At 48.4% G+C, this 22,919-nt stretch overlaps 2 protein-coding genes across 2 annotated transcripts in view; one reads left to right on the plus strand and one right to left on the minus strand.

Moving 5' to 3' along the window:
• PTEN (phosphatase and tensin homolog) overlaps positions 1 to 20,390 on the minus strand; it is a 49,234-nt gene extending 28,844 nt beyond the window's left edge. The window contains exons 1-2 of the mRNA XM_038140156.1: positions 19,921 to 20,390; positions 4,191 to 4,275 (exon numbers count right to left, since the gene is read on the minus strand). Coding sequence (XP_037996084.1) covers positions 4,191 to 4,275; positions 19,921 to 19,999 — 164 coding nt within the window. The 5' untranslated portion in view covers positions 20,000 to 20,390. The remainder of the gene's footprint in view (positions 1 to 4,190; positions 4,276 to 19,920) is intronic.
• LOC119702556 (translation initiation factor IF-2-like) lies at positions 20,084 to 22,919 on the plus strand. Its single transcript, XM_038140820.1, has 4 exons — positions 20,084 to 20,706; positions 21,779 to 21,947; positions 22,133 to 22,348; positions 22,479 to 22,919. Exons 1-3 carry the CDS (start codon positions 20,084 to 20,086, stop codon positions 22,304 to 22,306), a joined length of 966 nt encoding a protein of 321 aa, XP_037996748.1. The 3' UTR covers positions 22,307 to 22,348; positions 22,479 to 22,919.

The raw sequence follows: 22,919 nt of genomic DNA on the forward strand, positions 1-22,919 counted from the left end.
CAAGGAGGCAGCGTGCTGGAAACCTCCCTCCTCCAAAGAATCCAACAGCATGGATAACACCACTAATGCAACTAAGGGAAGCAAGGTCTGACCTGAAACTGAAATATTTACTGTACATGGGCTGATTTCCTGATTCCTAAAACACCTGCAGGTCGCTGTAAGGAGCTGAGGAAGGCCTGGCTATTTTCAAACAGAAAGCACTGATCACACCAGGTATCTGGAAACACTTCCTATTTAATCACCTCTGCCAAACATTTTGCCACAAGGAAGAAAAGCAGGTAAAGGAACTCCTGTGTTCCAGTTCCAGCCAGAATCATTCACCTCAAGCCCAGGTTTTTTATTATTTGCCACTGAAGTCTGTCCCAGTGATATTGTGGGTTTTGGAAGGAGGACCCCTCCACTTTTTCACACTCATTTTATTTCCATGCTCACTTTGGAACACAAACTTCCCCTACAAGCCTTGGCGAGCCAAACTGCAAGCATGATTCATCAGAAGTGCTGTGATTATATATGATGTGTCACCTGGCAATGTGCAAGAAGAAATAACATGCAAATGTTTACACTTAACATCATCAACAGTGTGTATCTGCACATCAGCCAGAAGGAATTTAATTAGCCGTGACAGAACATGCTGTTCAAATTGAAAAGAAACACTAGCTGCTAAAATCCTGGAAAGCTCAAGCGAAAACAAGCTCTGGTTATCAGTCATAATATTCCAGAAGAACCTAGAACAGCTCTGTGGTTAAAGGCCTGCACTAAAATGGGAACAGATGTGAGTGCTCCTCGTGAGCGTGAAACTCCCAAGTGCAGCAGGAAAAAAATTCCAAGAGTGCCACTGGTGCCCCTGTTGGCAGCTCTGGAGAGCCTCAGGAAGATGGTGGACACGGGGATTCGTTTCAGGAGATGTTCCTGATTGCTAACACACACCAGAGAGCGTGTAAACTGGCTCTGCTTTGCCAGGAATATCCACACAGTGGAGTATAAGCTTCCAGGCAAGGATGTTTTTAAGGACAAAATTCCATCCAAAACCTCTCCAAGTGTCAGTCACAGGAGACAGCCAGCAGTGCAGGTTGTACTTCTCATCCAGCATTAGCCTGGAATTTGTCAGGGAACCAGCTATTCAGAAAAAGCACACTGCTGGATCCTGGCTCAATACCAACTGCTCAGGAGCTCGAGCACCTTGGATTTCTGCATAAAAAGCACTTGGAAAAAAACTCCCCCATAAAAAGATGACTGGAGCAGATGAGGACTGCAACATGCACAATGCTGCACGATCACATTTTCTTCTTGTTTAAAAAGAGAAGGCAACAAACGTAATAACACTTGAGCATCGAGTTCCCTGCAGCCACTTAATTTACATCTCTGCTTATCTTAATTTGGTTGATGATGCTTTTAGGTGATCACTACTCCTTTTGATCAGTGTTTATGGACAGCTTAATAATTATATAGGCATTCCTGTACTGAAATCTAATTTACACACATCTACCTACTCAACCACTTAAAATGTATTTTCCAGAAGCTACTGAAATCAAGGCTGTGAATGGAAGAGGGCCTTCAAAGACTCCTGCCTATCAATATTTATTTACATTATTCCCATGTTAGGTTAGATATTGGGAAGGAATTGTTCCCTGGCAGGGTGGGCAGGCCCTGGCACAGGGTGCCCAGAGCAGCTGGGGCTGCCCCTGGATCCCTGGCAGTGCCCAAGGCCAGGCTGGATGGGGCTTGGAGCAGCCAGGACAGTGGAAGGTGTCCCTGCCCACGGCAGGGGTGGCACTGGATGGGCTTTAAGGTCCCTCCCAAGCCACAAACTCCACATTTTCAGCAAGCTTTCTTTCCCAGCAGTCAGAGGCACCTTTTCATGAAGCTGATGGAATATCCAGTCCCTGATGAACTCCACCTTTGAAAATTGTGGGCAAAGGCTGGACTTTGGATAAATCACAGAATGGTTTAAATTGGAAGGTATTTAAGGCTCATCTCCTTCAAGCCCTGCCATGTCAGGGACACCTGCCACTAACCCAGGCTGCTCCAAGCCCCGTCCAGCCTGGCCTTGGATATTCCCAGGGATCCAGGGGCAGCCCCAGCTGCTCTGGGCACCCTGTGCCAGAGCCTGCCCACCCTCCCAGCCAAGAATTTCTTCCCAATATCTAATCTAACACGGGAATAATGTCCCTGCTCACCAGGGCAGCAGAGAATGCAGGCACTGCACCTCCCCCAGCCAGCTCAGCTCCAGGCTCTGACACTCTCAGTGCTATTTGTGGCTGGTGATTTTCGTCATGACAGTGGAACATGCAAAACCAACCCCCTGGAGCCCAGCTGAGTGCAGCTGTGCAGGGAGCCACTGCCTCCAGAGCACTGGCTGTCAGGTAAGGCTGAGTCCTCCTCCCAGGGTGGGAATGGAGGAGCTCAGCTCACTTCTGTCCCAACCTGGGTGCAATCCCTACAGAAATTCCTGCAGCTCTAGTTCTGCCTGCCAACAACTGTAGAATCACAGAATCTCAGAACAGTTTGGGTGGGAAAAGACCTAAAGGCCATCCCGTGCCACCCCTGCCTGGCTCCAGCCCCATCAGCAACTCAGTGGCCTCCTCTGGATTTGCTCCAAGAGTTCCACATCCTTCTTATGCTGGAGGCATCAGAATTCCAGGTGGGCTCTCACCTGAGCACAGGGGCAGAATCCCCCCCTCCCCTGCTGCCCACGCTGGGGCTCAGCCCAGGGCACGGGGGGGTTCTGGCTCCCAGCTCTCACCCCCAGCACCCCCAGGGCCTTCTCCAGGGCTGCTCCAGCTGCTCATCCCTGGACTGATCCTGGGAGATGCCCTGAGCCAGGGGCAGCACCAGCACTTCACTTGGCTGGACTCCAAGAGGGTGGTGCAGGCTCAGCCTTCCAGCCTGTCCAGGCACCTCTGGATCCATCCCTTCCCTCCAGGTTGTGCTTGACACCCAGCCTGGTGTCACAGCTGGACGTGCTGAGGGTGCCTCAATCCCTGGGTCAGTGTCACCCACAGAGCTGCTGAGCAGCACCAGCCCCTCAGAGACCCCCGGTGTCCCTGGTCTCTGCAGGGAACATGAGCTGCTGCCCACACCACTTTGCCTGCAGCCATCCAGCCAGCCCTGTATCCACTGAGTGCTCCAGCCATCAAACCCAGGTCTCGCCAGTTCAGACACAAGGATACTGTGTGGGAACACTTTGCACAATTATGAGAGGTGCCCCGTGGCACCTCCCAGCTGGGAGAAGCACCTCCCTGCCCAGACACACCCAACCCCTTCCCTGAAAACCTTCCTGCATGATCCCTCACCCCAAAGGCTGTCTCTCACAGAGCTCCTGAGCTCATTACTCCAAAGGATCCCCCTCCAAGCACCTCTTTTCAAAAAAAAAAAATCACAACTTTGAATCCTAAAACCACAAGCTTTTGGCAGCTTCTACCACGTGTTTGGTTTTTAATGCAACCTCTCACACTCTCCAGGTAGGGTTTTAACTAAATGAATTCCATCAGTGTTCCGACAACACTCCCCATCTTTTCCTCAATTGTAGCCAGTAGTTCAGAGTAATGACTTTTATCTGAAGTTAAAAATTACAAACTAGAGAGGTTTTTTTACCAGCAGTAACAAATTTTAGGTCATCTTGCTCCTTGTCCATAATTATTCAATACAACCAAATGTAAAAGCCTTTATTAAAAGTCATTTACTTTTATGCTTACTGTTTGAAACACGTTTCAAATTTACTATTTGAAACAAATGTTTATTACGTTTACTAAATGAAATCAAAATTTACTAATCAAGCACTTCATTTATTGATTGAAGAAAAGATAAGGGCAAACTTATCCTGAAATACCATCAGTTACCTGAGGAAACGCTTGACACTGAAGAAAGCCATTGGATTGATGTCTTTCTATAACCTCTTTTTACTCCAACACAAGTTACTGCAGTCAAATTTTCCCATTAAAAAAGCAGATTATATGCATTTGAAATCAACCCAGAAAAGCAGCCTGCCCACTTTTTGTTGTTTCCAACATTTTTCAGGAGAGCTATTAACATCTATATATAACATCTATAACATCTACAAGATGCAAAAAAAAAAATCTCAGCATTTCTACAAGTCAGAACACACAGGATTTCCTCAGCAAAATATAAATGAGTGTAGAAAAGATTATTCAAAGTTTCATAAGTTAAGGAAAAGAAAAAGAAAGCCTTACCTTACTACATCATCAATGTTGTTCCGGTACACTCCTTCAAGCCTCTCCGCAGGAAAGCCCATAGCAATTATGTTTGGATAAATATCTGAATATGCAAGTTATGGAAATATTTATAAAGCATGTGAAATGGCTACAAAAGCATTAAGTTGATATTAATCAAATGTGTAATTGTATCCAAATCAGAGCAACAACTCAGACTGCATGCAATAGGTGGAAACCTGCAGATCTGAAAAGGATTTTATATGTCTTGCTTATCAAAAAAAACCCCAACAATTACCCACTTCTGAACAAATATTCTTATTTCTTATTCTGAACTACCTGCAATTCACTCGCCAAAAGCAACCCAGGATAAAAGAATTTAAGAAAAGCAGCTCTTAGCCAAACAAATCAATGCTAAGGAAAAAGGGCAAATAAGAAAATTTTAAGTTTACATTTAGAGTTGATGTAGTAAAGAACTCAAAACTGCTAGAAAATTACTGGTATTTATTTTCCCTGTGGTAAAATGATATACGGATTTTTTTTTAACAGAGTTCTAGAAAAGAAAGTCCTCCCAAGTTTAAAGCATTATTAGAAATGATAATGCAGTGAAAAAGCTCAGCTGAAGAGTGAACCAGAAATGAAAGCAGCAGCTCGAAACAACCCATACCCTGCCACATTAACATACTCCTCCTCAAACTAATTTTAGCAGGAGCAAGAACAAAGCATGATATGTTTGAAGTTGGCCCTGCTTTAAAAAGGGGGGCTGGAGGAGGTGATTTCCAGAGGGCCCTCTCAACCTAAATTATCCTACCCTTTTAAAACTCGTTTTTATTTTCATGGACAAAATATACCAAAGCTCCAAAGATTAATCGCATCAGAATGGGAGATACTGCACTGGCTTCCAAGAGACTAAAATTCCAGTTATTTGTGCACAAAGAAAAGCCTGAAGTAGGACACAAACTACTCTACTCCACCCTTGCAAAATTCCCACAAGTCCTCAAGAGCAGAGCAGCACAGACCAAGTTCTGCATTGACACCATTAACTGCAAGGCTTCAGAAAAACATTAGGAACTGAATACACGGAAATCATGTTTTGTACTCTTGAAAAAAAAATAATAAATTAGCATTTACTGTGTTGTAATCCAAATATTAATAGACATTGGTCTGCTTGGGCCATTCAACAGATCATTTGTACAGACAAAGAGAAAAATATGAAAAAGCTTTGGAGCAAGCCAAATAAATATTTGTGGCTGCTTTAAATACAGACACTGAAACAGGTTTGTGTCTGGTTTCCAGTTTATTCTGTACTTGCCCAAACACTAAAAAAAAAAGAACATATTGGGGGAAAAAACCCAACCAAACATTCAAGTGCTTAACTTACAGAGCTTGGGATAACCTCAAATCACAAACTTTGAATTTCCCACTGATCTATTTTACTCAGCAAGCAGTTCACACCTCTTTAATTAACAAAAGGTGCAATATAATTAGCAATGTCTTCACTGTTTTATCAGTTATTCCCTGCCATAAGCAGAAGAAACTGGTTCTATATTATATTAACTGAATTACCTGGCTACACTCCCTCCTCCTTCCCAATTTCATCCTGATTCCTCCCCGCTCCCAGTTCCAGCATTTATCCTCCAAAGCCCATCCTCGTGCATCCTGCTCTGAGCAGCAGGGCTACACAAACCATAAATTACCACGGCAAAATAATCCAATGTATCAGTCTGCTTCCCACAGCACTTCTTGTGGAAGATAAACCCTCATGCTGGCAACAGGGGGAAAGCAATTTCATTTTGACACATCAAAACAGAACTCGGTTTCAGCTGCAGCATCACCCATGGGACAGATGCCCAAACTTCACTGAATTGTGAGTGACTTGCTCACACTTCTATTTGCAGTCATGAGCTTTGCTACATTTGTTCAGGCACTGCAGCCCGTGGTTGAGGTTCAGATGCTTCTCCTCTCCCAGGGGCTGAGACAGGAGATACTTTCCAGGATTCCCAGCTGGTTCAAGATGGGAGAGAGGCAGACACACCCCCCGAGCCAAGGGAACAGAACATCTTAACAGCAGTGTTCCCAGCCTGCTCACACGCTGCTCCAAACACCAAAGCCTCCAAACACACAGGCACAGGCAGATAAAAAGTTCCCAAAGAACTTTTGGAAGCGCCATTCCCGCTCCCCTCCCTGGCTCAAGGGCACAGCTCCCAGCCATTCCTGCTCCCAAACTGCTGCACCACTGCCCCACAGCAGCCAGCAGGCTGGGAAAGCCCTCCAGGATCAGGAGAACAGCCTCAGACTCACTGATCACCACCTCGGCAACCAGGAGGCACTGGGAACCCTTCAGCTGATCCTGGCAGTGCCCCAGGCCAGGCTGGACAGGGCTTGGAGCAGCCTGGCATGGTCGAAGGTGTCCCTGCCCTTGGCACTTTAAGGTCCATGAGCTTTAAAGGTCCCTTAAACCATTCCATGATTCTGTGACCACTACAATTATTTTTACATTTTAAACCAAAAGTGGGAATTGCAAAAGGTGTTCCCCAATATGCCAGTAAGGAAAGACAATGAAAAAATCCTTCAAATGGCGTGTGGGGTGGGAAATGTGAATCTATTTACTGAGGCCACCTCGACACGAGGAACAACTCCCCTGGAGGGTAAGAGAGCACTGCCCAGGGTGGGTGTTGAGTTTGTCTCTCTCTGGAGACAGTCCAAGCCCACCTGGAAGTGCACCTGTGTCACCTGCTCCAGGTGACCCTGCCTGGAGAGGAAGCTGGATTGGATGATCTCCAGAGGTCCCTCCCAACCCCAACTATTCGGTGAGCCTGTGATGCTGATTCACTAAAATTGTTTTATGTGATCTGAGCTTTGTGACCTGACAACACAAAAACCCAACTCAACTGTTGCTCAGAATGAAATACCCAACAGGGAGCCTTATGGAGAGGAGAAAGGGTTGTTTTTAGAAAAACACGATAATTTTTTCAAACAGGCAAGCCAATGTCTCCCCCACCTAAATATAATCGTCCTGAAGCACCTCAGTGATTATCTCAAAGCATTAGACTGGAATGCAGCTCGCAGCCACTGCTGACTCACCCTGGTGTCTGCACCGGGCTGGTGCCAAAGGACACGGCCCCAGCGCCGCCCTTCCAGGCACCAGGCTCCATCTGCTCCCAAGGAAAGCAGGAGCAGCAATCACAAACCCACTCTTACTGCTGAGGAAGAGAATTTTGGGGCTTTTCAATACATGCTGACATAAACGCTCCTGACAGCACGGTGAAGAGATGCAGAACCATCAAATATCCTGAGCTGGCAGGGACTCACAGGGATCATCCTGCCCAACCCTGGCACTGCACACACACCCCAACCATCCCACCCTGGGCATCCCTGAGAGCATTGTCCAAGTGCTCCTGGAGCTCTGGAAGCCTTGATGTGTGGCTTTGAAGCTCTTGTGGTGGTTCAAACAATTAAAGAATGCCTTTGCTTTAGGGAGCACTAAGATGGAAGAACGGAATGGAAGTGGTGGTGCTGTTTGCACAGATGAATTCAATCTCTGAGCAGAAACTGAAGTTTCATCACTTAAATGGAAAAGCTGTCATAAAGCCATCCTTCTTCCACCCAAGATCTGCAGCAAGTGGAGGGCATGGCTGTGCCTGCATCCCTCCCAGCCTGTTTTTATCCCCATGCTGGGGAATGAAACTCCTCTTCAGGGACAGGGACAGCCCCTGATCACTGCAAGGACCAGTTCAGGAGCAACCATCCACTGAGCATCACCTTCAGCAGGCTCTACTCTCACCAGCCACACACAACAGCTCCCAGACACCCCTTTTCACACCTCACTTCATTTAACATCCATTTCCAAAGCTGAAATGAAGATACTCACTACCAAGATGAGATTTCTTACACAGGAGCTTGGGAAGCTGGGCTTCCATTCAAAGGAAGAACTCTGAGTCATCATGAAATTGGTAACCATACAGCTAATTTTAGAAATCTGGGAGAACTGATCATTTAAAATGTGTAACAAGCTCATTATCAATTCCAAGCTTTTTTTTTTAAGACAGGAAAACAAAAATGGAAAAAGCTTCAGTCATTTACTGAGGCCGTTCAACACATGCAAAAACAAAGTCAACCAAAGTGGTGTAACTACCAAAGTTTCATAGGATCATAGGATATGCTGAGTTGGAAGGAACCCAAAAGGATCCACAAGGATTTGAAATGGGCTTTTTAAAAAGCGTAAAATAAATCCCACCACATTTTGCCAAAGTAGCTCTTTCCTAAGATACTCGTTCCCAAAAACGGTTCTAACAGTTTTTAAAGTACTCATTCCTTTCTCAGTCTTGTAAACATGGAAGCTGGGATTTTAGTGCTGATAATTAAAAAAAAATTACCATGGACAGGCCCATGATCACAGAACCATGAATATCCTAAGCTGGAAGAGATCCCAAGGATCATGGATGCAGCTCCTGGCCCTGCCCAGACACCCCAACAATGCCACCCTGGGCATCCCTGGAGCAGTGTCCAAGCTCTCCTGGAGCTCTGGCAGCCTCGGGGCTGTGCCCATTCCCTGGGGAGCCTGGGCAGTGCCCAGCACCCTCTGGGGGAAGAGCCTTGCCCTGAAACCCAACCTAAACCTGCCCTGGCCCAGCTCCAGCCATTCCCTGGGTGCTGTGCCTGTCCCAGAGAGCAGAGATGGGAGATGCAGCCCCTGGTGAGCTCTGCCCTCAGGCTCCTCCAGCTGCACAGCCCCAGTGCCCCCAGCTGCTCCTCATGCAGCCCCCCCAGACCCTTCCCCATCCCCGTGTCCCTCCTTTGGTCACCCTCTGGCAGCTTTGCACCTTTTCTGTACTCTGGTGCCCCGTGACACACAAGGCAGAACACCAGAACATCCTCCACTCAAGTGCTTATCACCAACTACACAACTCCACTTCCAAAGGAGCCAAGACAACACTGTGCCGTGCCCAAGGAACCTTAAAATCACCACACCCAATGATCTGCTAAATCACTCAATGCCACCACGATGCTTTGTCAATACTGAAAGGAGACCAATGCAAATCATCCATGCGCCACTGCAGAAATGCCTCTGCTCTACTGCTGCTCACAGACTGCACAAAACACTCTCCTTAAAGCCTGAAATCATTCCCACATTGCTGAAGATGACAGTCTTTCCAGTTGCTATGAGAAAAATCCTGGATCATTATGTAAATCAGCTGTTATAATCACTTTCAAAAATAGCTGTCTATATATTCACATTATGCCAAGACCAAATTAAAGAATATGCAGTATACACTTGCAATTTTTTACATACATAGAGATATAAAAGTAAATTACTCATGTTGGTCCTGTAACTGATTTTGTTCACAAATTCAGATTTTTTCCTAATAATGGAAAGTGGCCAAAAAAGCATAGCAAAACATTTACCAATTCTTAATTCTCCAACAGTCACAAGGAAGCTGCAAAAAACCAACAGCTGCAGCTTTTCCTGCAATGATCAACAATGCCAGTTAGAAACTGTAACATCATTAGAATGTCTGAGTGATTTTATGAAGTCCTAGATTTCCAAGTATTTAACCCCTGATCCTCGCTCCACTCTTAAGGTGGCTATAACAGGAAAACAAAGAGCAAACGACCTCATCTCCTATTTTATAGGCAGGCCAGAGCATGCAGTGCTTCAGAATTGACACACAGCTTTTGAAACCCAACACTGAGACAGGTTTTACATCAAAACACAAACGAAAAAGAACTTTAAAACTCATAGCCCTTTGCAATTTTACAATTAGTTATTATTTACAAAGGCCTGGAACAAAAGGAGAAGGGGGAATGGCTTCCTACTGACAGGCAGAAGGTTTATATTGGACATCGGGAAGAAATCCTTCCCTGGGAAGGTGGTGAGGCCCTGGCAGAGGCTGCCCAGAGCAGCTGTGGCTGCCCCTGGATCCCTGGCATGTCCAAGGCCAGGCTGGACAGGCCTTGGAGAGACCTGGCATCATGGAAGGTGTCCCAGCCCATGGCAGGGGGGTGGAACTGGGTGAGCTTTCAGGTTCCTTCCAGCCCGAACCATTTTGGGATTCTGTGCATCGACCTAGTAGGCATTAGATTTCATCTTTCTTTAGAAAGGAAATTTCCAAGAAGCTGAATATTCCTGAAGCTGTGAATAACGGGGCTGTTCAAGTTGTGCTTTGGAGCTAAAAACCTTTTTGCACACCCTGAACCTGACACCTGCAAATAAAACAACAACAGCCCATTTCTCCCAACCCTCAGCTTCCAGCTCCCAAACTGGAATTTCATTTAACAAAGAACAGCCTTAAATTGAGGAATCTACAGCCTGAAAAAAAGCTTCACAACTGCCAGGAATGCTAATTTTCACTTCCAGTTCAGGCAGGGGAGGCTTGGCCCTGCTTTAATCTGCTCCCCACCAGCCCACTCCTCATCTGCTGCCAGCTCTGCTCCGTGTCACCCCTCACCCTCCTGCCTGCGAGGGGACCCAGCCACCGGCATGGGGTGGCCAAGCTGTCACTGCCACGTCCCATTTGACAGCAAAGCCCAGGAGCAGAGGAGCACGGCTTTGAAGGCTCCCAAAGTTGCTTTGTTGTCTGAATTAGCCCGCAGGTTTCAGGAACTCTGGCTGCAGGAGCCGTGCGAGGCGGTCTGGCAGCACAGCTGGGCTGAAACGTTCCCCTGGTGACCTCCAGCCCTTTAACTCCAGCTTAAACAAGTCCACAGAGCAGCAGCAAGGGAAGAAAAAAAAACCAGCACTGCTCTAACTGTTCAACAGCTTGACAGCCTGGAGCTACAGGGGGAGTGTTACAAGAAGTGTCCACACTCCATCCTCAAACAGATTTAAGAGCCCTGACAAATGGCCAAGCTCTTATTAGTGCCATTTGCTTGACAGCATCCCAACAACAAAAAAGAAAGTGACATAGGAAAATACACCCAGACAAATCTAGAAGACTTTCCTGATATACGTGCAGTTTAAGCTGTACCCAAGAGTGCCTTCTTTATTTAACAGGCAGCATTTCCATTAGCCAGCATGAAATGCAATATAATTTTAGGATTTTTCTACGAGCCTGGATCATCAGGAAGCATAGAGGAAACGAACAGGAAGAAAGTTCTTCAGAGCAAAGGAGGATTCCTTGTAGCCAGCCAGCTGCACTTGTCAACTCTACCATCTGTGCCTTAAACAACAAGCAAAGGGACCAACTCAGATGTGGCTGAAACATTCTATCATTTAGAAGAAATGAATTTAACCCCTTGATGCTCTATATTCCAACAAGGACTCTATTTTCCCCCCCCATTTTTAAGGTTTTTTTTAAGCTTTCAGCCTGCAATTTAAATGCAACAACTCAGATATGGAATAACTGCAGCTCCTTCATATCCAGGAGGCAAAGCTGTCCACATGAGGTCATGGGGCTGACAAAGGTCTGCAGGGGAACTCCAATTCCCACAACATAAAGAAATAAATCACAAGATGCCCCAGGAGGAAACGCCAGGTTGTCTACATCCACAACTCACTTCTGGAGCTGCTCATTATATTGCATTTGGGAGTCATCCCAGAGCAGGAGTCTCTCCCTTCATCTGTGGGGTGTAGGAAATGTGTCAGGAACTCTCAGCCATATGGAGGCTTGGCTGAAGAGCCAACGGGGTCACGTTAAAATTGGGGAAAAAAACCCCACAGACCTCACAGCATAAACAGAAAAAATGGGAACAAAGGCATGAAAGATGATGGCTGCTCTAGAGAACAGCTTGTTCTGACAAAGGCTGAGAAAAAGGCACCTGAAACTTCCATTTCAAAATGGTGTGGAATCATAAATAAAGATAGAAAAGCATGCAGAGAGTAAAGGAAACAGGAGCTCTTGTGTAGAGCTGCAAGAAATGTTTGGACAATTCTCTTAGGCACAGGGTGGGATTGCTGAGATGTCCTGTGCAAGGCCAAGAGCTGGACTTTGATGATCCTTGTGAATCCCTTCCAACCCGTGAAACCCCTCTAAAACAGCTGACCACATTAAAGGCACAGAAAAGCTGCCCTTCCCATTCAGAAAGAGCTAAGAGCAAACAGGAACACAACAAATGATGCACCAGACTCTGTGTTTCTGACATCAAGTTTGACAGAACTCTTCAGCTGTGAAGGCAGAGACTGGGCCTCGACTCCCTAACTCAACCCCAAATCCAGACCTACAATCCCAACAGATTTCCAGAGGGAAAATTCAGGAAAGAAAGTTCTTTTGTTTCTGCTGACATGTTGGAAAGGCAACATCCCATCTTTCCATAGCCAGCCTGGCATCCCAACAAGCTGCAACAACACACGGTGGCCCAAGGATGACGGGGCAGAATCCCAGGATCACTGAGGCTGGAAAATGCTCTGGGATGATCAAATCCAGTCTGTGACTGATCCCCACCCTGTCACCCAACCCAGAGCATGGGTGCCACATCCAGGTGTGCACATGAGGCAGGCCAGGGACTGAGCAGATCCCCTGCAGAGGAAGCAACGCTGTGAGAAGCTGGACTGCCACACCTCAATTTGAGTTTTTAAGTGCCAAACTGACCTGTTCTAACCACCAACCCAACTCAGCATGAGCTCTTTCAAGCAGAGCTGTGAGATGTGACCGTGTGTTCCCAGCACACCACCCCACTTTGCAGGATCTCCCTGAACCACCAGTGTGTACTTAAGCATGTCCTAACCTCAAACACCCCCAGAAAAACACAGGAATTTTATTCAGTAAAGAGAAGCCAGCACAGAAGAGTCACTACTTTGATATTTACTGACAGGAAGTGAAAAATGGCTCAGACTCAACTTTTTACAAGCCTGAAAGAACATCCAAAAACTCTTGAGAGACAAGGGAATTTAAAATAGCTATGGGGCTTGCAGGACAAACACAGCACACTAAAAACCTTCAGAAAACAGAAACTACAAAAACGTAGGGTTTGTATGGATTTATCAAACCTTTATGTGTGTGGAGTGGGTCAAAAGAAAATAAAGATGGGTGGCAAAACAAGACACAAGGCCATTCTAATAAACCACTACTCAAACAATAAGCCCCAAGTAGATAATTTTATCCAAATGAGATCTGGTGTTTCCCTCCTCTAAATGTTAGCATAAAAAAAGGACATTACTTCTCTAACTCACCCACACAAGAAATGAAGGAACAGAAAATACACAACTCTTCAGTTGTAGCCCAATATATACCCAGGCAATGCAATGAATTAAGCAGAGGCCTCGAAGAAAATTAATCACGCAATTAAAAGCTATTATACTACAGCTCCACAAAGGCAGAATTAAGTTTATAAAGACGTTTCTTAAGCACTTCACTACAAAAAACTGGATATTAAGCAGTTTTTCTGCACTGCTGCACGCTGGGGCTGTGGAGCTGGGAGTTCATCTTTGAAGGGAACAATGCCAGCTTTTGCAATAGTCATCATCCCAAACACAGAGCAGTTGAGTTTAATTTTTTTAGCTGCACAGTCAATTACCATTTGAATCACAGAGCCACCACTTGAGCTCCATTGCCTAAGAGTCGTTATTAAGATAACCTAGATTTATGCAGCATGATACAGGGCCTAATTGCACAATTATTTACTTCCATTCTACAAAAATGCCTTTTTTTTTTTTTTCCAGGGCCTCACAGGCAAGACAGCAAAGGAGGCAGATGACGACAGGAGCAAGGAGGATGCTGGCTTGAATTAGAAACTGGAACAAGGATTTGTTTACATCTGAAATATCAACCTGGGCCTAAGACACATCCAAAAACTAACAGAACCCAAAGGAGAGTCAACAATCCACAAATAATCCATGTTTCGGGAGACATCCTGCTCTACAGGGCCACACATTTCCAAATAAATTCCCTTCTTACAGCCCAGAAATTCCAGTAACAAACTTGCACAGCTTTAATCCCAAAAAAAACCTTCACCCAAGTGCCAAATCAAAGGAGCCCACACCTCCCCTGGGTTTAAGATGAGGCACAGGGATATCCAGGAATTACTATACACAACTCCAGGCTACAGATCCTATTTTCCTCCCTGAAAAAGCCATGCAATAAATTCAACATCCACCCTGTATCAGGCACAGTAAATGAATAAAAATCACACAAAGCTCAGAGCTGCTCCAAACTAGAAAGGAGCTGGGCTCTGGGAGTCAGTCATGAGTAGTGACAGTATCTTTGGTCTCTAATGTAATGAAGGGATTTGACAGCTCAGCTGCCTATTCCCTCCCTTCTCTTCCCGTTTGCCAGAACACAACAATTGTCCTTTAAATCACTATACAACAACCATTTTCATGTTTAAACCTGTTGCAGAGGAAGACTCTGGCTAAGGCACCAGGGTATAATTTGTCAGCTTATGCAGCATTAATATGGCAACAACATTAATCCATTATAAATAGAATTTCATTTAAGGAACTGTTCAGCAATTCACAACCTGCAAAAACTTGGTGGACAGAAGTTTTACAGATAACATTTCAACTTCGTATTTGTACTCCCTGAAGTTTCATTTTGGCTTTATGCTTTTTACTATGGGGGGGTTTTAACACAACATCCTTTCAGCCACATTATCACTGAATAAATTATATCCATTGCTTCCACAACAAAGAGGACTTAGGTGCCCAAACCAACCTACAAGGAAGAGACTGGAAAACACAGCCACCTCTCTTCTGGGAGAAAATTAACATGATTCTGTACTCCTCTACAGTGTTTTGAGACATCAATACTCACTGTCTGTACAGCAGTCACTGCGCTCCAGAACATTTTGGTAAGACAAGCAAGTTCTTCTTGGTGTCTTAAGTGTAGCACTGGGTAGGCAGCAACAGGAATTTCATCCCAGAGAAATGTGCCAGCCCCAGCCCAGCAGTTATCTAGAGCCAGCTAATCTCTGTGCATGTGTTATGCTGCAGCAGCCACAGCAGCTCCGGTGTTGCATAAGCTGCACACTCAAGGCTCCATCCGCTCCCAGGTCAGGGGAAGGCAGACGGAATGATCCCGTGGACAGAAAAGGCTTTCCTGACTAGCACAGATTCCTAGAAAGATCCATTTCCAAAATTCACCGCCCTCCAAGGCTCCAGCTGCACCCAGTGTTGGGGCTGGCCAGCCAAACACACAGAATAAATGTGGGGTGGGATTTCCACGAGTCCTCAACAGTGACAGAACTGTCCTCAGCGAGCAAACCCCACAAAGTAACTCCTCGAGTGCCAGCACCTCATCAGTCTTAATGAAAGCAAGAGAAAACTTGGATTTTTCCTTAAAAAACAACACTCAGACCCAGTGCTGGTCCTAGCAAAGCTGGCACTTGATTCAGCACTAGCCTCTTCACGTTTAACAGCAAAGCTCTGGATGTCTGAAGACTTCACACACTAAACTGAGCTTAAAGCCAGGCGCCAATCATGAATCACTTTGGGCATTTTCTAAGAGGTCACCATTTATGAAATACTACGCAGGGCCCACTCATTTCTGTGCCCACCTTGAGAAGAACACAGAGCCACCCCTTCAGCAGCTTCTGCCCACTTCAAAGCGTGCACAGGCAGGGATTTTTTAATTTGGAGTTTATCTTGTGCAAACAGTCTCCACGTGCACCGAAAATTTCTGATGATCCAAGCTGAAGCATTTCCCTAAGAATCCTGCACTGCATTTAAACAAGTGCAGAGGGACAAGCTGTGATTTGTTAGGGTTTTTTAGAAGTCCCTTTCTGAACAACAGCAGTGGAAAAGCAGGGCAGGAAGGGGCTGGGTGACTCTGGATGGGATTGCACCCCACAGCACCTGCTGGAGCGTGGGGTTTGAAGGCTCCAGCTGTCCAACACCCCTATCCATCCAACACCCCTATCCACACAACTGTGGCACAGGGTTTGGGGTTTTCTGGGTTGTGAGGAGCAGTGAACGACCTAGCCCATGTCAAACCCCAGAAGAGAAAATGCAGGAACGCATTTGCAGCAATCACCACCTTGCTTTCTCCATCTGGACAGGTCAAACCCCTTCTTCCTTGCTAAGTGCAGAAATCTTCCTGGGATCAAACACATCCTGGAGCAAGCAGGGAACTGAAACTCTGCTGAGTCCCCAGCCAGCAGGGCCGCTGCAGTGCTGTCTATGCAAACAGACTTCTGAGAGGAATTCAGAGCAAAACTGGCACTAATCTTGTCCAAAACCCAACATCATCCCAGGCTCCAGAAGCAAAAGGAGTCTGTCGGGCTCTAAACACAGCTAAGGAACATGGTTTACTTCAGAACAAAGAAATACTTTCCCACCAATAAAATGCACTGCCAGTTGGTCTCTTCTAGTTTCTTCTAAACCCTCCCTGTGCTCGTGTGCAAGACAAAACCTCTAACAAACTTCAGTTTTTTAATGAGACCAAGTCTTTTAAACAAATGGCATTTCCAGCTCCAGCTCTATTTTTAAACACAGTATAGACCTCATGCCACTAATTCACTTTTTTTTTTTTTTTTCCTGGAAGCTGAGCCATTTTGAGTCCAGTCCCATAATTTAAAATTGCATTAAAAATGCAAAGAGCTTTAGGACTGCAAACAGCACAAAGCAGTAAGAGATTCTAAGGATCTTCCTGCAGCAATTTCAGCATTCCCTGCCTTTCATTCCACGAGACAAACGACGTGTGAGACGTGTAAACTGCTCCCAACATCTCATCTGCCTGAATGTTGCTGCAGTTTGTGCCACTATGTAGGTCACGAGCTCCACATGCTTCAGTCAAGCCCTAGGCTCAGCCTAGCTGCCAGTTTGCACCCCTAGCAGAAGGCCTGGGGACACGAGGCAGAGTTTAACCCGAGCTAGCACAGGCACAAGCAGCATGATTTTTTTCCTCACTTCCTAAACTCACACACAGAGCTCTTAAGACACAGGCAAGCCATGGAAGTGCTTTCTCTCTGCTGTTCCCTGCAGCATCAAGCTGCACATTTCAGAAATAACACACACAGTGCCTCAGAAAACATTCTGGTGCTTGCAGCATCAAGAAATGCAACCACCAGAGAAGAAAGACATGAATCCAAACTTTCCTTCTCACCCGTGGGCACCAAAAAGTATCCAGCACTGCAGAAATTAATTAAAAGCCAAATAAACCAGAAAGAAATATCTGCAGCATTAAACTGAAGCTGATTTAATGTCTCCACCACTAAAACCCTTTCTTCTTCTAAGTTCAGAATATTTTTTTCCAAGATGTGCGTAAAGGCTGCTCCGAGAGAACATCTGATGAGATGACAAGCAGCAGCAGTGTGGTTTTTAAAGACACACAGGCCCATTTTCATGCTCTGCACTGATTTTGGGAAGATGCTGGCTCCCTTTGCTGAAATCCCACATCACACACACAAGGATTCTTAACCAGCTCCTCGGGAACTGAGGGTTCCAAGCACAATGTCCTGCATGCACATACATCAAGATCCCTTTTAAAAGGCTCTGACCCAGCCCCAACCAAGGATTTTGGCACTCCAGCACCTCACCCAGCCTGCCTCTGGCACCCAGGAGTTCCTGCAAGGCCTCTGGATAATATCCATGCCCAAAGATCTCTGATCACAGGGGACCCTGAGACAGGACAGGGGAAAGGGCAGAGCACAGAACACAGGCAGCTCACCTGGACTCACTGCAGCTCCTTTCACCCTCCAGCTCCCAAAGGCCAGGGGAGCAGCAGTGCTGAGTGTTCAGGAGCTGCAGGAGGAACCCAGGCCTCCATTTCCCAGAGCCCAGCCCAGTGCCCAACTCCTGGCTGCCTTTCCCTTTTGGCTGGACAGAGGCAGCTACCCTGAACTTACTGGGCATCCTAACACCTGGTCCTCCTGCCATGCCTTGTCAAACAGCTCGCTCAGGCTTCTGGTTTTCTCTTTTTTCCCCTTAATACCACATGGTTGGAGAGCTAAATCCACGGCTACCAGGATTGGTGAGCAACAGTTCCATGGGAGCCCTGCAAAAAGAAGCCTGCACAAAGTGATGAAAAAAATTCAGCTTTCACTTCTGCAGCAACATCAGCAAAGTCACTGTACAGGCAAAAGTCTTCATTCATTAATTATCTGTTCAAAATGTGCAGCAATTAAAAACCTCACTTCTTCCTATGATATTTTTTATCATTAAATAAACCATACCATCTTTTCCACAGATTTCATGGCAGAATTGCTGCTTTTAGGAACACCATCCTAAGCCCAGCGTAACAGCCTCTTTTAACACAAAATCCTAAGAATAAAAATTAAAAATAAGCAATCACTAATCACTTCCATTTGACGCATCATCAGGCAATCTTGAGCAAGAAAGTCGAGGTTCAGCATTCACAAATTTTCTTGCTAGGAACATATAACCAGTTAAAAAGATGTGTTTGGGTCAAAATAGCTCTCACCACCAAGGGCACATCTGGGCAAAGATGCCTGAAACACCAAACTCTTCAACTGTGAAGGCAAAACCTTTTGGTCTTGTCACCACTTAACTCTTTCCATAAAGCCAACAAAATCTTCCCAACAGCCAACAAAATCACCAAGTCCAAACAGCTAAAAATCCAGGCCTAAAAGTATTTTTATCACAAACATAACGCAGGAATGATGAACCAGAGCTGCTGGGTTTTCAACTAAAAGCCAGGCAGCCACTTGCTAAAGTCCAGAACATTTCAGGTTGTTCTGAAGCCACCAAAATTTTAGGCCAATGTTCAAGGCAAAAGCAAGAGCTCTGTACTAGCTACAGCTTTTATCAGCTTTAATCCTGCTCAAAAACTGGATTTATTTGGAGCACTCGCTCAGACCTGAATGTAATTGCTCCGAAACCCAATAAATTTCCACCTAATCCCGTTGCAGAACAGAAACATCTCTCCACAGGGAGAAGTCCAGCTCTGAGCACCACTGTCAATATCCATTTTGCCGACTTCTAAGCCAAGTTCTTGCCCCAAAATCTTTCCCACAGCACCAATCTCTCCTCACCACGGAGCAAGACCCTGCCGACAGCAGAACCCCTACCCACCACGAGCCCTGCAGGGCATTCCGAGCTAAACATCTGCCTGACGCCGCTCCAACACATCTGCTCCAAAGGCCACCAAAACTACACACCGGGTTTAGCCTCATTAGCCGTAATTGCACGCTAATTACTTATTCCAGAAACAAGCATTCTATACAATCCTCCTCGATGAGACCCGACGCGCTCTGGTTTGTGACACATCCTCGTGCAGTTCACCGGGGAAAAAAAAAATGGTGGGTTCTGGCTGTTTTGTTTTTGGTGTTTTTTTTTTAAATTTGGAAGAAGCGATTACCACCTCTTGTCATGGAGAGCCTTGCTGCATCCTAAGGTACAGCCCTGCCTTAGCGGAGGGCTGGAAATCAGGGCAGAGGACACAGGCTTCCACCGAAGCAACCCGAGGAAAGCCACAGGCCTGCCATGATTAGAATCGCAATTCAAGACGAGTTACTAAATTAAAAGAAAATAAAAAATATATATCTACAAAGCGCTGGGCACGCAAATCGCGGCGGGTCGGGCGCATTTGCTGCGTGAGCCCAAAAAAACCAACAGAGCCGGAGATAAGCGGCTGCTCCGGAGCGGCCAGGGGCTCCGGGGCCGGGGGGGCACGGCCCCTGGGCGGCTCGGGGGGGGGCCGCGGGCCGGCCGGCAAGGAGCGCTGGCGTTAATCCTGGAGCTCCCGTTAATCTGCCGGGCCCGGACAAAAGGCGGCCGAGGCGGCGGCGGCGGCGGGGGAGGGCGCGGCGGCCCGGGCGAGCCCCGGCGGCGGAGCGGCCGGGGGCAGCGCGTTAGGTAACGCCGCGCGGGTCTGATGCAATCGCGGGACGTGCGGGAGCAGGAGCGGGAGGAGGATACAGGTCAGGTCCAGGTCGAAGCCATCCTCCTGGTATCGCCTTTTGTTCCTGCTGACGATCTCTTTGATGATGGCGGTCATGTCTGGCAGCCGGGGGCCGCTCCGGGGCAGCGCGCAGGGCCCGGGCGGCGGCCGCGAGGCACCACCGGGCGGCCCCGGGCGCTGATGCTCCGGCGGCTCAGCCCCGGGCGGGCCCGGCTCCCGGCGGCGGCACCGGCTGCCGCTCCCTCCTCCTCCTCCTTCTCCTCCTCCTCCTCCGAGCGCGTCGGGAGCCGCGCCGAGCCCCTGCGGGCGGTGCCGCCGCCGCCGCCGTGTTTGGGGCGAGCGCGGCGGCGGCGGGGGGAGCAGCTCTGCGGCGCTCCGGGCCCCGGCAATGGTGACAGCGGCGCGGGGCGCGCCCCCGGCCCGGCCCCGCTCCGCTCCCCGCCCCGGGGGCCGGGCGGTCGCTCCCTCGGCTCTTCCCGGCGGCGGCTCCTCAGGGCGGCACGGCCGCGCTCATCCCCCGGCCCGCTGCGCTCGCCGGCGCGGGGCGCCCATCATGGCCGCGGCTTCCGAGAGGGACGGCGGGCGGCGCCGCCACGCCCACGCGACGCATCCGCCAACACACAAAGTAGTCCCTCCCACCCCGCCACCGGAGAAGCGGAGAAGCGGCGCGCCGGATATACCGGGGGGACGGATCGCGCTGCGCGCGCCGTCCGTACCCCTCTGCCCGCCGGCCCCTCTCGCCCCACGGAAGCGGCGGGGGAGGGGGGGGCGAGCGGAGAGCGGCGAGCGGAGGGATACGGGCGGTACGGTGAGGTGGAGCGGCCCTGCGTTCGGTCACGTGGGCGCTGGCGGCGGCGCCTCCCCCGCGGGCGGAAGTGGCCGTGAGGGGCCGTGAGGGGCCCGCGCCGGCCGGGGGCCCCCGAGCCCCTCGGAGCCCCGGGGCTGCCGCCCGCCCGCCCGCCTCTCCTCCTTCCTCAGCCCAGCTGGGCGGGAAGAAGGCAAGGGGAAGGACGGGCTCGGTGCGGCCCCGCGGGGAAAGGGAACGGGGCGGGAGGGGGGTCAGCCCGGCGTCCTGAGGGGGCTCGTGGTCCGCCCCTCACGGTCCCCGGGGTTGGCCTGGAGCGGAGGAGCCGCGGTGAGCGAGCGCCTGTCGCCCCCTGCAGCCACCGGGGCACGGAGGGAAGGGGGCTTTGGGCCACCTGCTGCCCTCGGAAGGGCAGAATCATTTAAATTGGAAAAGCCCTGCCAGCCCTGGAGTCCCAGCTGTGCCCAGTGCCCACCTTGTCCCCAGCCCAGAGCACTGAGGGCCACCTCCAGCCCTTCCTGGGACACCTCCAGGCATGGGCACTGCAAAGCTCCCTGGGCAGCCCCTGCCGAGGCCTGAGCACCCTTTCCATGCAGAAATTCCTGCTGCTGTCCTCGGGGTAGCCTAGGTGGGGGACAGGGACATGCCAGTCCCCCCAGGTCAGGCCGGCTGGCCCAGCAGCCCGTGGGATTTCCATGGAGCTTTCTGTCCATTCTCCTTCCCACACTGATCACACTTACCCTGGCAGGGAGAAAACCCTGTCTATAAATCTCCAACTCAGTCTTTATTTAAAACATTAGGGGATAAACCCCATTGTACAAGGCTCTTTGCACTCTGAGCCGAGAACTGTAACTTTTTGGGAATTTCATGTTTTGCAGGGAAATGACCTTTTAAGGGTTCAAAAGAAAGTGGAACATCAGGTGGAGGGATTTCCCAGGCTGCTGCAGCCTCCAGCCTTTGCATATGCTCTATAATTCCTTTCAGAAACGTTACCAAGTTGCACCTTGAGATGTTTTGCCACCGTTATTCCCACTGCAAAGCTGTTCCCAGAACCTCCTCTTGCTTTTCAGGCTAAATATATTTGGGACCGATCTTCATCCACTTACCCCGGTGCCAACCCTGGCCTCCAGGAGCACTTTGTGGCCACAGATGTCCCTGTCAGCCCCCTCGATTTCCACACTCCCCCTTTCCTCCAGCTGCAAACCCCAAACTGATGAGGTGCCAAGTGTCCAAGGCCAGGTTGGAGCAATGTGGGACAGGTTCCCAGCCATCCCAGCTCGTTCTGTGTCTGAGTGTCACCTTGTGTCCCCACCTCCTGGGTCTGTTTTCAGGTGGGGAAGCGTTCCAACACGCCAAGGGCTTTGAGGACAGGGCTGCCACCAACATTTCCCCCCCGGTATAACCCCGTGGCTCCCCTCTTCCAGCCGGCCCGTTCCACTGGAGCTGCGAATGGAAAGCCCACGCGGACCCTGGGAAGGAAACCAGTCACACCCCTGAGCACAAACCCTCAACATCTGCATGAACTGGAGCCCAATCCAATCCTGGCCACCAGCCTGAAAAAATTGCGCTTCTCCACATCTTTTAGAAGTATTTTTTGATGGGATTTCTTTCAGGGGTTGCCACCTCAGCAGTGACAAAACGCAAGTTTCGAGCTCTCTGTGTGTGTGTGTGTGTGTTTGCATTTCTCCATAATTGCACCAAAACAGATGTCACTTCTTTCCAGGAGTGGGAAGAAAACCAGAAGGGTCCTAAATATTATTTTTTTTCCAGGAATGAACGAGCACAATGGTCCACATGAGCTGAGAAACAAAAGCCTCCAGGAGATTCTTTGCTTTATTTTTACCATCAAAGCCTGCAGGAGCGGCATGAAAGGGAAGGACTTGCCTGAAGAAATTCCTGCTGCTGTCCCACCTGAGCCTCCCCTGGCACAGCCCGAGGCCGTTTCCTCTCGTCCTGCCTCTCCTCAAGGAAAAGCTTGGCTGGAGAGCAGAAGGGCAGGAGCGAAATTGCCAAAGCTCTGGGTTAATTACAGCTCTTGGAGACATCTTGTCATTTCCACCTTTTTCCTGGGCATTCTTCTCTCACTATATGTGCCTGTTGTAAACACGTGAGGTACGTTTTATATCGGCTATGTATGTATAAATTATATATAACCTAGATAAAACATAGGTCTTATTTTAGATTTATATTACAATTTTGCGTTTCTCTCCA

The sequence above is a fragment of the Motacilla alba genome, chromosome 6 (assembly GCF_015832195.1).
Source record: "Motacilla alba alba isolate MOTALB_02 chromosome 6, Motacilla_alba_V1.0_pri, whole genome shotgun sequence".
NCBI classification, from domain to species: Eukaryota; Metazoa; Chordata; class Aves; order Passeriformes; family Motacillidae; genus Motacilla; species Motacilla alba.